Source organism: Fulmarus glacialis, unplaced genomic scaffold (assembly GCF_000690835.1).
Source record: "Fulmarus glacialis isolate BGI_N327 unplaced genomic scaffold, ASM69083v1 scaffold36021, whole genome shotgun sequence".
Lineage (NCBI taxonomy): Eukaryota > Metazoa > Chordata > Aves > Procellariiformes > Procellariidae > Fulmarus > Fulmarus glacialis.
In genome coordinates, this window is record NW_009192756.1 from 1 (window position 1) to 13,430 (window position 13,430).

General features: G+C 39.1%; 1 protein-coding gene across 1 annotated transcript; it reads left to right on the plus strand.

The window, feature by feature from the left end:
• Positions 1-407: 407 nt before the first annotated feature.
• Positions 408-11,996, plus strand: LOC104071449 (carbonic anhydrase 5B, mitochondrial-like; the record flags this gene model as incomplete). The annotated part of the gene is made up of 7 exons (XM_009587206.1): positions 408-490; positions 1,214-1,438; positions 5,450-5,568; positions 7,319-7,414; positions 7,593-7,655; positions 9,561-9,716; positions 11,660-11,996. Coding segments are annotated over 7 exons (922 nt in total), but the record flags the coding sequence as incomplete, so codon positions are not given.
• Positions 11,997-13,430: the final 1,434 nt, after the last annotated feature.

Genomic DNA, 13,430 nt, shown 5'->3' on the forward strand with positions numbered 1-13,430 from the left:
CGAGGCAGCCCCGCTGCCCACCGCGCTGCGCCCTCCCCGGCCTGCCCAAGGCCCGGGTCCGGGCAACGCCCATGTCCCTCCATCGCTTCCAGCTCCCCGGGCTGAGGGGGCTGCCGATGCCTAGAAAGTTTGTGTAGAAGAGGGGAGGACGCCAAGTTTAGGCTGGTTTTGTCCGTGACGGTTCCGTGCTGAAACATCAGGAAATGGCACTAACAATCACAGAGCTGTGGCACTTTTGGAGAACGTTTTGCTCGCCCGCCTCTGCGTTACCTGCGTGCGGTGACCTTGCGCAGGCCGATAAAGTTTGCCCCTTGCTGAGGAAACCGAGGGGGAAGGTTGTTTAGCCACCCCTCACGTGAGTGGCTTGTTAAAAGGTTTAATTTATTTTTACCCCCCCCTTGTGAAAGACCGCAAGCAGTTGTATCTAATGAAGTAGCCAGTAACGCAGTGCTTCAGAGCCTCTCCGTTTTGGGTTCAGTGGATGGGCAAGGTACAAAAAACCTTTGTGGATGTTGATGTCGGGGGACAGCAGGTGAACAAGTCCATACAGGTCTCAGTTCTGTTTTTAAGCAGAATAAAATCCCGTGGAAGCTGTATTCATGCATCTGCCCTGCTCGTGCCCAAGCTGCCCCCAAAATTGGTAGTTTGGGATTTTACAGGTGTGGGGATCAGCTGTAGGTCTTGACTGCCTAAGGCAGTCTTGGTCAATACTGGTGTGGGTGCTTCAGGAGCACTACACTCTTAGTGGTGTAACCCCTAAGCACACATAGGCAAAAGACCGGCACCTTCAAGAGAATATTTTTGCTTTCTATTGGGAGTTATCCTGTGTCTGGTGCGATCTGAGGTCAGTTGATGGTACTGGTGTATAAGGAAAGCTGAAGTGGTATGCTGAGACTTTGGCAAAGCTGTAAAACAGAAGTCGCCTTAAAATAATTGGCAATAAAAGGAAAAAAATTTTCTGGCAAATAAGGGGACAGAATTTCTTTGAAGAGAATTTTGCAAATGCAGAAAGGTATCAACACAGCTGTAAGCCAAATAACTGCACTTCCCTGTGTGGCTTTGAGTCATACAACTGGATTTTTTTTTTCTTTTTTTTTTAACTTTCATGTGCATCAGCTGACTTGAATTAGCCTTTGGAGCCAATATGCCAAAGCACCTTCTCTTGCCAAAAAGTTCTGAAGTATTTAGTTGGAAGTTGTGTATCGTGCATTAGAGTCTGACTCTCTTCATCATCTTCCAGTGCATCCACTTTGGCAGAGTCCGCTTACAATTCCTGGAGGCACCCGACAGTCTCCTATCAATATCCAGTGGAGAGACAGTGTTTATGACCCCTTTCTGAAGCCTCTGAAAATCAGCTATGACCCAACAACGTGTCTTCACATATGGAACAATGGATATTCATTCCTGGTTGAGTTTGATGATTCTACTGATAGATCAAGTAAGCAAAACTCAGAAAAATCCATTTAATGTTTTACTAATGCTTAGAGAGGAGAAATATTTGCATGATGTAAAACCTCAGGACAGATGTTGAAAATGAATGTACAGTAAACGCTTTAGCTAAATGTGGATTTACAGTGATGGGAATTGTAATACAGAAGTTCTATGTAGGCCTCACCTATACTATGTATTTATTACCATGGACATTGCGCACAAATCCTCTGTTGTAGGTTGAAACTTACTCTTATTGCACAAGCCTTAATGCCCTGCCTTTTGATTATGTCTTGTAATACCATAGCTTTGTCTACATGAGTTAATCTTCAGTCATATGTATATGTATCTATTTAATTTTAAATGAGATTCCATCATTACACTTTAATAAAGTAATCTGCCACTTATCTCTTTTGTGGTGTTAACAGATACATTTAATGCATTTGAAATAATCAGCAGCAAAATGACTTTCAGTTGCATATATACTTATCTCAATAAGCTTTTGGAGAATTAAGTAATACTGAGCTGCTACCATAGGGAGCAAGTGCATGTGTTCCTGTTGTTTTAATATAAGCAGGAGTCCATGCATGCAAAATCAAATTATGCATTTCAGCAATTTAATGTGAATAAGCACTCTGACCTGAGCACCTAAATCGTTTTTAAATGCTCAATAGAGTCAAGTGACTTAAAATCCAGATACTGCTACCAAATTCCAAATTTCATTGTTCCTTTTAAAAGTTGACTTTACCAAAGGATATTGCTGGTATGTATAAAGAAGATACTTTGTAAAGGTAGGTGAACTGGTAGCAGTTGGTCAGGGATGTTGCGAAGCACGTGATTCATGTCGATTATTCAACTTGTCCGGGAGCGAAAAATTGAGGGACCCTGAGCAAGTTTGAACCTGTTTGATTGGAGTCATTTATTTTTAAGGTGACTGCTCACCATGAGAGATGCTAGAACTTTGTAAGCGATTTAGTAATGCTCTTGGGAAGGAAGCTTTCAGCATGCTAATAAACAAATGCTTTGTCTCTGCAATACCAGTATTTTTGGTTGAAGTTTGGAAAGAGGCTGATAAAACAATGCAGCAAAAATGGTAGTGGTGGAATGCACGGAGCTTTCAGGGGCTTGTGTGATGTTTGGGGTTTTTTTTGGTTTTATTATTTATAGCTGTTCACTCAGAATATTAGTTTCTAACCAGAGAATATTCTTGCCTTTGTTCATTTGAGTGCTATGATATGTAATGAAGAAACCAAGTAGTGCCCTTCTGTTTTTACACTACAAACTGCTATTGCATTAGTGAGGTGGGGTTAGAGGAGAGACTAAGATGGAGACATCACTTATTAGCTCATCAGTGATTTTAACTTACTAACTTTAGATTGGTTTTGCTTTTAATTTAACAGTCTCTTACTTTATACAGCCATACCCTGCTATCTGTTGAGGATGCGTTCCTGAAAAGTGTAATGGTTTGCAGTTCGATGGATAACAAAGTAATTTTTTTTTCTGCAAGAATTCATGTAATGGAGGGGAATTGCCTGCAGGAGGTTAAATACACAGGGACAGTTTTTGTGACGTAGAGGCAAACATGGAATCATCAGGACTGTCAATTAGAGGGGTGCTGGCCTTTCAGAGGCTGGCTATTCAGAGCGCATCACAGCTCTGAAAGATCTTACCCGCTTCATCTGTAAGACTGAACACTTGAGGTAAATCTTTCATTCCTGCCGCCTCTTTCTGGATTCCTGCCTTTTCGTCATCATCATCTTCCTCAAATGAATTAAAGTCAATGAAGGGTGATGACGGCTAGTGGAGGATGGGATTAGACGATCAGTGACAGGACTCCAACATGACAGAGAAACAACAGATCACGGGATGTTGCTGTATGAATGGCCAAGTTTTCAAGTGCCTGCCTTTCTCCTCCACCTTTCTCTCTTTACTGTTGCTATTTCTGATTTTTCTTTCTGCCAGCTTCTGTCTAACAATAATAGAAATCCAGAGAAGGAAGCTTATGAATAAACAAAAAAAGGCAACAAAATTGAAACAGAAGATGAAAAAAACAAAAGAAGTGTGCACCCAGGATAGACAAAAATGCCCAACTCCTAAGATGAGGCAAAACAAGACTTGGGCAAAAGATGAAGGTAGTGCTGCCATGGGGTGTTTGCTTATGAGCAGAGAAGGAGGATGAAGAAGAAAGAGGGTGTGGGGAAGGTATGTACAGAACATGGTCCTGTCTGTGTGCATGAATGCCATCTGCTGCAAGGAAACGAGACTGAAACAGAGCTAGGGCTACAATAAAAAGCTGATGTGATTCTTTCCTCTGGTTGTTGTTAGAGTTCCTTTAAACTTCTGTTTTGTTTTGAAATTATCAAAACTGGTAAATTGAGAGGAAATGAAACGACAAAAATGCTTGTAAAGAGACTGTAAGTTCCTATTTGTTTGCTGTCACTTTCTAGTGTCCACTATAGGAACCTGATTTTCTACATATGTGTGCCTGTGCCTAACTTTACTCGTGAGGTAAACATTCAAGGGAATGTGATTATTAACATGCATGTAGTCAGTTGTGGGTTTGCATCATCACATAATCAGGAATGGATAGTGTTAGAATGCAGAAACTTTAATTCTGAAAGACTTGGCAGTGTGGGCCACATCTTCATCCCATCCCTGAAAGTTACCTTTCTCCATCATTATTTTTTTAGTGATGGTCAGTATTGCATTTATGCTAAGAGCTTAGCAGCAGTGGGTGAAATTAATTAAATGTCAGTTTGCATAGCTTGTTTTAGCTTAGTCTTTTATCACATGCAGGCTTATCTAGTTAGAATTTCAAAACTGTTGGCTGGCTTTCAGAGAAAAAAAAAAAGACAAGAAAAGCTCTAATGCCTCTCATTGTTTTCTCCTTAGCATTAAAGTGATTAGCTTCTTTTCAAAAGTAGTGTTGGGATTATGTACTTTATACAGTGGTTTGCTATAAAATTTAATCATGACGTACAGTTAAGTAAAAATCAGTAAATGGGTCTCTACAGCTACTTATTTGTTGTTAGCCCTTTGGAAGTAATTATGGTCTCTCATTTACCAGATACTGTGATGTAGTAACTAGCAAGAAGACTTTGCAGGATGTTCCTGGTTCAGTTAGGAGGAAATGAGTAAAACCCAACAGTATGCAGAAAACTAGGCATAGACTTTTTCATTCATGTATTTGCAAAATGATGAGAGGCCTTCTGAAATCAGGAGAGCAGACTGAATGTTTACTTTTGTTCATGGCTAAAAAGTGCATTAAATCTTCCAGAAACTCAGAATCTTGCCCACAGGCAGACTAATTTTAGATGCTTTGTGGAGTGTAGCTTGAACAGTTTACAGTAGGCACAATGTTAGCATATTTCTGGTTGTGCAGGAAATCTTTTAACATTGGTTATGCAGTCTGAAAGCTGCATTGAAGCAGAATAGTATGTTTGCATTTTTGTAACTTGAACAAAAGCAGAATGTTTGACACAATGTACTGATTTTTCTGGCAAAATTGGATTTTTGAAGTCTTGTATTGTCATGGGACATTTCAATATTTTTCATAGATATTGAGGCTTTGCTGGGATGTCATTTAATAGATGTATTCATTGCTTTGTCATCATACATATTTCTTCTGGTAAGGCAGTTCTCATATGCCTGCTCAAAGAGAAGAGCGTAGAACGTAATGTATAATTTCCACGACTCTGCCAAACTTGATGTGGATAGGAAAAAAAACAGTAATTCCCTTGAGGGGAGATGGATGAGGAGACTATTTAGCTTATCATCTTCAATTTGATATAGTTGATTCAGACTGCAGGGAAAAACAGTGATGTGTTCGCTTAAACAGTTCTGTTATAGCAAAGTAAATTGTAAAAGTAGCCGAGCAATAGGGGACTGTTTCAGTAAGATAGTTTGCTCCACCTGATTTCTTCCCTGGGCAAACTTATTTCAAGCAGGATCTTGCTGTGTTACTTGTCTGGACAATTCTAAATCATGTTTATTAATATGTGTGTCTTGTTTTGTTTTTTAGTAATCGTTGGAGGTCCCTTGGAAAACCAATACAGGCTAAAGCAGTTCCACTTCCACTGGGGAGCTATAAATGAGTGGGGTTCAGAGCACACAGTTGACAGTAAATTTTACCCGGCAGAGGTATGAGATAAAAAGCTGAACAATGCAAATACTTATGGGGACTGGAGACTAGGTCTCAGGCTGTCTGTGACTATAATCCATGCTAGAAAACTCCCAGTTTGAAGAGTTGCAGTTTACTCTCAAGGAACAGACCTGATAGGTGCCACAGCTCATCTACTGTTTTACTGTTAAGTTCATATTCACTGTGTTTTCTGGAGAAGAACACAGTCTTAAAATTGAACTTTGGCCCCATTACTGAAAGTTTCAGTAATGTTTTCTGCTCCCTGAATGTCCATAGGGGTAGCTACTGGACAAAGCAATGGCAGGCAGCAAAGCATCACTGCTATTCCAGCTCTCTCTGGATGGAGTGGCAAAGCTCTGCTTGTCCTTCCTCCTTTTAAAGGGGAAAAGGATGAGAGAGAAAGCAGATTGAGGGCACAATGAGGTCTTAATGAACTCCTATATCCCATCTGATCTGGTGCAGATCAGGTGGGCAGCAAATACTGAGGTAAATGTGCAAGCTCAATTAAAAAAATGTAAGTGCTTCACGTCTGAGCTGCAGTAAGCTAAGAGTTCACATGAGGTGTTGGATCTGGTTTTTTGGGAGTACGGTGAATGCACTGCATCTCAGCTGCTGTCTCTAGTGGACCTGCAAATCTCCTAATCCTTACTCCTTTAAAATCACTTTGTTTATTATTACTAAATGCTTGCAGAGAAACAAAGCACATACTAAATACTCTTAAAAAAATATTTAAAGAGAAAATGGAAGATTATTTAATTCCCACAGCCATACCTGTAACTCAAGAAGCCTGGTCCTGCTTACCTTGTATACCTAACTGTCTTGTGTATGTGACGCCAGAGCCTTGGCTAATGTTAGAAAGTTTATTCCAGTTATCAACAATTTTTTGTGTTTTTCTTAAAGTCGTTAGAATAATGTACAACAGAGTCCTATGGTGATATAGTGGTTATCACGATCACTTTATTTTCTGTTTTCAACTCTTAAGCCATTATTAAAGTAGCAAAACTTTTGTGATTAAGTAACTACTAAGGCAGAAAGAGTCAATAAAAAGGATGGAGCCAATGGGGAAAAAAACTGATTAAGTTGCTCAGAGAGAAAAGTATGACAGGTATAATCATAGTTATATGCCAAAGATGGAGAATTTGAAAAATTACTATAGCTTATTTTTGAGAAGATGTTTATCTCCTGTTAATGTGTTCATAATGATGCCTGTCAGCTTGGCAAGATATTTATTAACAGCAAGACTGTATGACTTAAGTTTTGGGACTGGTGCTGTCTATCTATTTAATACACAAAACCCTTCAATGGGACACTTATATTGGACTGTAAGCAATGCAGAGGAAGCTTATGTTACATGCAGGAGAATGTTCCTCAGCAGAATAACGTGCTCTGTTCTTCCTATTGAGAGATGGAAGAGTCCTCCAGTTCCAGGTATACTAAGCTTTTTTTGTACCTTTAACTAGCATTCCTGTAATTAGTCTCCCACAGACAAAATCCCTTTCATATGTGTGAAATGTAGTTTATAGGTCTTTGGCTATTGTTTAAAAAAAGGCACAAAAAAAAAGAAGGGAAGTGCCATTATTTATCAATAACATTTTGGTTCTCATTTTTTTGGTGTGTGATTTCTTAGGTAGCTCACTGCAGTGTCTCAAATTGCCAAGGACCAAATCTAGCAAAGATCAAAAGTCAAGTTGCTTGATACCATTGCTGTGCTCTGTGCATGTGTTGATTTCTCATTCATTTATATTTCAGTTGCATTTAGTACACTGGAATGCCGTTGTGTACCCAACTTTTGAAGAAGCTGTAATGGAAGGTAACGGCTTGGCTGTTATTGGAGTGTTTTTAAAGGTAATTTCTCTTTGTGTAATAAGCTGTAATGATGCCTTTTTATTTTCATTTTGTTAAAACCGATTTAGGACAAAATACCTCTAGATTTTTGTTGTTGTTGTTTTCAAAAAATACTGATTAAGGTAGATATGTAGAATGTCAAGTTAATGATTCTCTAACTCCTACCTGTCTTCTGCAGCTAGGAGCACATCATGAAGGGCTGCAGACACTGGTTGATGCCTTGCCGGCGGTTAAACACAAGGTGAGTATTTTTAAGTGTCCCACCAGTTATCACTCAGCAGAGCTAACGCAGTCATTCAACATAAAGAATACTTTGAGAACAGCAAAACACTAATAAATGCTTTCTTCCTTAAATGTCAGTAGGGGGCCTGATTGACACCTTGAATGAACTGTTGATTATACTGGAGGGGAGGGAAAGCTAATTTTTAAGGAGGAATTGTATACTTTAAGCTTTCCAAACCTCTTGGTTTAAGAAATGATGCTCTTGAGATTGTATCCCCTTAGAAGGGCATGCACATGTTTAATGCTTGCCCTCACTGAAGCCTGCCCTTTAGCTTCTATGAAAACATATGCCACTGGATTAGGTTTTGTATGTTGTTTAACTGGAAGGTACTTTCTGTGCTGTGTAAAGTGGTAGTTGATTTCTTGTGGAATTAAGGCTTTCTGATTTTTGTTTGATCTTTGAGGAGGAGATTATTGTTTGCTTTTGTTTTTTTAAACACTGCTAGGGGAATAGGACTCTTTCTTCATAGCTGATCTCTGACTTCTGCCAGGAGAGGGAGTGCTGCATCTCTGATAGTGCTCAGAAGCAGCTCATGCTCCTCCAGGTGCCAGTTCCTTTTAGAAAGTACACACAAAAAACACACATCAAGAATTTTGCTGGCTTGTAAGCACATCCAGTTGAAGTCGCTGTGCCATTATTTATCGCAGTAAGGATTTTTTTTATCCAAATAAAACAAATATTTATGGCAGTGCAGTGAAAATTCTGCCAGATAAATGCCAAATGAGTCAGTTCAGTGCCAAAAAGACCTACAAAAATCTGTGAATATACATCCATTATGAGAATATAATATTTTACAGCATATGAATTTGAAAGAAACTGAAGTCAAGATCTCTTTTAAAAAAAAAAAAAAAATAATCAAACATTAGGCTTACCAAGCTGCATGTGGGCTGCTCTGAAAGAGATCTCATTTCCAAAGGGTGTCTGTTACCCAACAACTCATAAGCACTTGGTTTAAAACGTTTGAAAACCTTTGTTGCCTTGCCAGCATTATCACTGACTTAAGCACCAAACCCTGAGGAACATCAGCCTGGTTAGGAGGAGGAGGAGAAAGGTCAGATAATACCCATTCTGATGTCCTTGCACCTTCCTCTCTCACATGATGGGTCAAAGCTCCCATCAAGAATCTCTTGTCCAACCCCCTATTTTTGAAGAATTCTTTACTGTAATATTTCTCATTCTTAGTGGGGAACCGATAAAGCCTATCTAAGGAGAAACAGGAGTTTCCTTTCCTGCATTGCCAGTATATCCTGGAAATACTCCAGGAGTATAATGTTTGTGTAGGAAATCATGGGCTCTGAAGCTCCTACATGCTGTCTGGTATGTGCACTCTCACTTGTGGGAGTGCACATTCTGGAGACGTGAATATTTGATGTGATTTAAATGAAATTTTAGTCCTCTTCCCTCTCCCCGCTGCCTAAAATCACGTGGTGAAAATAAGTGCACTATTGTTTGCAGTCTATTAAGTATATCTGGCAGAACTACCTGAGCTTATTCCACCATTTATTCTTTCTTTTTCCTGTTTGCTTCTAGCTCCCATGAAGATGTAGTCAGTTGCTCCTTCGCGCTCCTTGTTTCTTCCACACTGAATTCCTAATGGCTTGTGGGGACAACAGAAATACTTAAATTTTGTCTACTCACTAGCTGCCTCTTAAGCCTCAACCCAGCTTACCAATGTTGTACAAGTTTATGGGGTTTTAAATTATTATTTTATGTAGATCATTATTTATATTCACAATACCTAATTTTGCATGTGCATGCATAACATGTACAGTATTTAATCTCATTGTTAAGATCCTTTTAAATCTTCTGTCATTTTTTTTCTCAAAATACAATTTTTAAAAATAAATTCTTTCTGGGGTTTAGGACACTGTTATCGAGTTTGATGTCTTTGATCCCTCCTGTTTGATACCTTCATGCCCTGATTATTGGACCTATGCGGGCTCTTTGACTACTCCTCCACTTACTGAATCAGTCACATGGATTATTAAGAAGAAGCCAATAGAGGTTGATGAGAATCAGGTAAATCTCATGCTTATATTTCTAATCATATATACCTGTTTGACTGTCTGCTGCCATGAAGGAGAAGATGCAAAGAAGTAGTTGCTTACTAGTACCAGTAATTGTCTGTGAATACACAGAGATCAGTGGCTGCTTCACACCCAGTGTTTGTTTGGGGAGGTATCCTGACATTAACAAGAGCTAATGTTGAAAGACTTAAGACCTCTTCAGTAAGCAGCGAAAGATGCTTCTCCAGCTCTCCAACAGAGTTTTATCTTGATCTGTGATAAACAATGCCTTATGCTGGAAACTGCCCCTTGAAAACTTCTAAGGTTATTTATTGCATAATTTTGCTCTCCTTACCAGGATGCAGCCCTTTTTGTGGTAGGGAGGGAGGAGGAAGGGCAGGTTTTGTGATAGTCCAAATTCTGACCTTTTGCGCATATTCTTGATAGTCACATGCATTTGCACAGAAATCTTGCAGAGACTGCAAGGGCTAATCCTCTGTTCTTTCCTTAGGCAGACTCTGAAGGTACAGAAAGGATGGTGGGTGGCTCCGAGTCCTCCACGTGCCATTCTGATTGCGAGAGATAGAATGAGTCCCCACTGGGTTTTCTCCTTTGCCTTTGTAGGCATGTTTACTCTATATTTGGCTGTACTGTCCTTGAATTCCTTTTTTTTTATTCCCTTTTAAAAAGGACAGACAAACAAGGGTTTCAGCAAATGTTTGCATTACAGAAGTTATTTCAAGTGGAGGAGTTGATAGTTTGTTTTGACACCAACCCAAACTTGTCACCGTATGCCCTCTGCTGCTTTTAATTTTAGTACTTCATGTTTCAATGTGATGTTATTCCTTGGTAGATGTAGGGACAAGCAGAAAATGGTCATTGGAATTGTACTACAATTGTGTGTTTTGTTGGAAGTTTTCAGGATTTTATCTATTCAAGGAAGTGGAGTACTTTGAGGGGCATTACAGCATAGACCAAGTCTTGGAGATTGTTGCAAAGCAAGTGAAAATGAACAACCCAAAAAAATCTACCATTTTTTTCATTGTTTAGGAGGCACTGAAAGTTATTTGTGCATTGTCCCTGTTTTTTTGAGGCTTTGATTAATAATGAAGTGCGAGTCCAATGACATGAGGCAAAATACTGATTTTTTTTTTTTATACATCTAGATTTTTTTTTTTAAATACATTACAATCCATCTAGAAAGTTATGCTCCAAACAAACACTAGCTCTGAAGAATAGGCATGTATGTGATCTTAATGTTTTAGTTTACGTAAAGGAACAGGACAGGAAGAACTGAAGATTGTTAACAGAGCAGAGAGAACTGAATGCATAGTGTGTCATTCTTCTTTTCAATTGAAACTTTTTCTCTTTTTTTTTTCTTGGCTCTTCTTCATTCTCATTCTTTTATGGCATAGCAAGGCTCATAGTTTACTTAACATTGTAATGCCCTTGTAAGCATTAAAAGCTGATCTGCTGCATATTTTATTTTAATCCCCAGTTATAAACCACTGAGAACAACTATGTAGACTGTTGCTTGTTGAGGTTCCCTCTTTTCTGGGTGCAAGCATATGCATGTCTGTATAAGATAACAGAACTCTAGGAAGGGTGTAAGTTAAGAAGGTTGGAGAGGTTTATTTAAAGATGGCATATGTTCCCGTATTTGAATGGGAATCGGTTCCGTCTCAGATGTGCCACATTTGAGATTTAGTTTGCCTGAAGATGGCAGATGACTGACAATTCATCTTCTGCATTGATATGGATGATGGCATAATCTTTACCAGCAGGTGACAAAGAACTGCCAGAAATTTGTGCTAAAATTTCTCAGAATGCAAATATAATAGTACCTTTGATTCCTGCCCACCCCCCCCCTCCAAGCATGAATGATTGTGTTTTGTCATGAACTCCAATAATTCTCCAGTTACTAAAGTCACAAAATTGGACATTTCTCATTCTCAGCTGGAGGCATTTCGGATGCTGCTCTTTACTTCAGATGGTGAAGAAGAAAAGAGAATGGTAGACAACTTTCGCCCTCTTCAGCCATTAATGAATCGAACCGTCCGTTCATCCTTCCAAAGCAGGTATCTCTTGAATACTGAAGTACAGCCCAAGGACCATGCTGAGCAGATCAGGCCATAGATGGCCTACGAAATGTCAGTCCAGACTGCAATATCTGGATATAACTGACATTATTTTTTAATTTTTTTTTTCCTTGTTCTGCAGTGTGTGTATGCCATACAGTTTCACAGCCAGCCAGTTTCAGTTCTGCTAAGTGCCATTTGACCTTCAGTAGAGAAGCTGTGGATTTTTTTTAGTTTTGCTTTTTTTAAGAAGTAAATAATATCAACCTGTAATGAATTGACTTACTTTAAAGCAGGGATCAACAAGGAATTATTTTTACAGTTAAAGGAAAAATAAGGGCAGGAGATCTTTTCCCCTGCCTCTTTTCTGAATTGTTCTGTGTCTCTTCAAATGCTCTTTCAGTGACTTGCATGAATTAATAATCCCAACTAAAAACATGTTAGCAAGCAGGAAGTGTGAAGAAGTGAAAAGTATTAATACTGATTAGATCCTTTTGTGGAATTGTTTCAGAGGTTTGGGTAGAAAACTAGCTTCTCTACTCACATACACAGAGACATTTTATCTTCTTCCTTTTTCCTTGGCACTTAGGATAACAAGAGGAGAAGGGGAAAAATGACTTATAGAATCTAATCTCTTTCCATTTTATTGACTGCATGATCCAAGTTTGATGTGGATGCTGCAGAATGTCTGCTCTATCTACACCACAAGCCAGAAGACTTTTTCTAAAAACCTTATAACAAATGTAGAAGCTTTTAGCTTTGGCAGGTTTTACTTTTCTGTATTAATAATGTGCCAGGAGAAGAAAGCAGAAGAGAATTCACCAGTATCTCATGACTGGCAAGAGTAGCAAATTAGGCAAAAATGTCCAATTGATCCCAGGAAATTGATTCTGTCAAAGCAAAGCAAAATTAGAACTGCCCCCCCGCCTTCTCCCCCTAGCTGACCCTCCCAATGGGATTTGGGGAAAAAAAAACAATTTCTGAAACCTAATCCAGTGCTAGGAGAGTATGGACAAAATGCAGCATTCAGATACCTGAAGGTTTTTTTTTCCAGTAACTCATAGAGCACCAGTGCACTCTCTTCAAAGTTTTGTCTTAAGATTTACTTTTCTTATAAAAAGAGTTACCTAGCTTCATGACAACTGGGGACCAGATTGTATTTACAGCACCTTATGGTAACGAAGTTAAGTGGTGGTTGAAATTTATTTGTGGACCAGACAAAATTGTTGTGTAAGCGGCCAGCTGTGGAGCCTTATGCTAGAGTTACGGTCCAATTGCCACAAGTATTGTCTACCTCTGAAGCATACTATTACTAGCCGTAATTGTCTCTCGAGCACCTTTCTCAGTGTCTTTTTATGCTTTACTGTATTTAACAGTGTGCCTGAGCATGAAATTCATGTACCAAATGTATGGTCAGATTTTCTGATGAGGAGCAGGTCTGTCTGTAAACTCATGATGTGATTGATTGTATTTGAGGAGTCTTACTTGGTCTGCCAGTAAGCAAAGTCACTGGTTGCTGATGCGATTCAGCACAAGTGATGCCAGGACACTGGCTTGTCAATGCTAAATTCAGAACTTTAGAATCGATACTTTTTTTTTTTTAAGTCTAAGTGTTCAGTTGAAAAGCACTTTAACACTTTTTAGTGTGA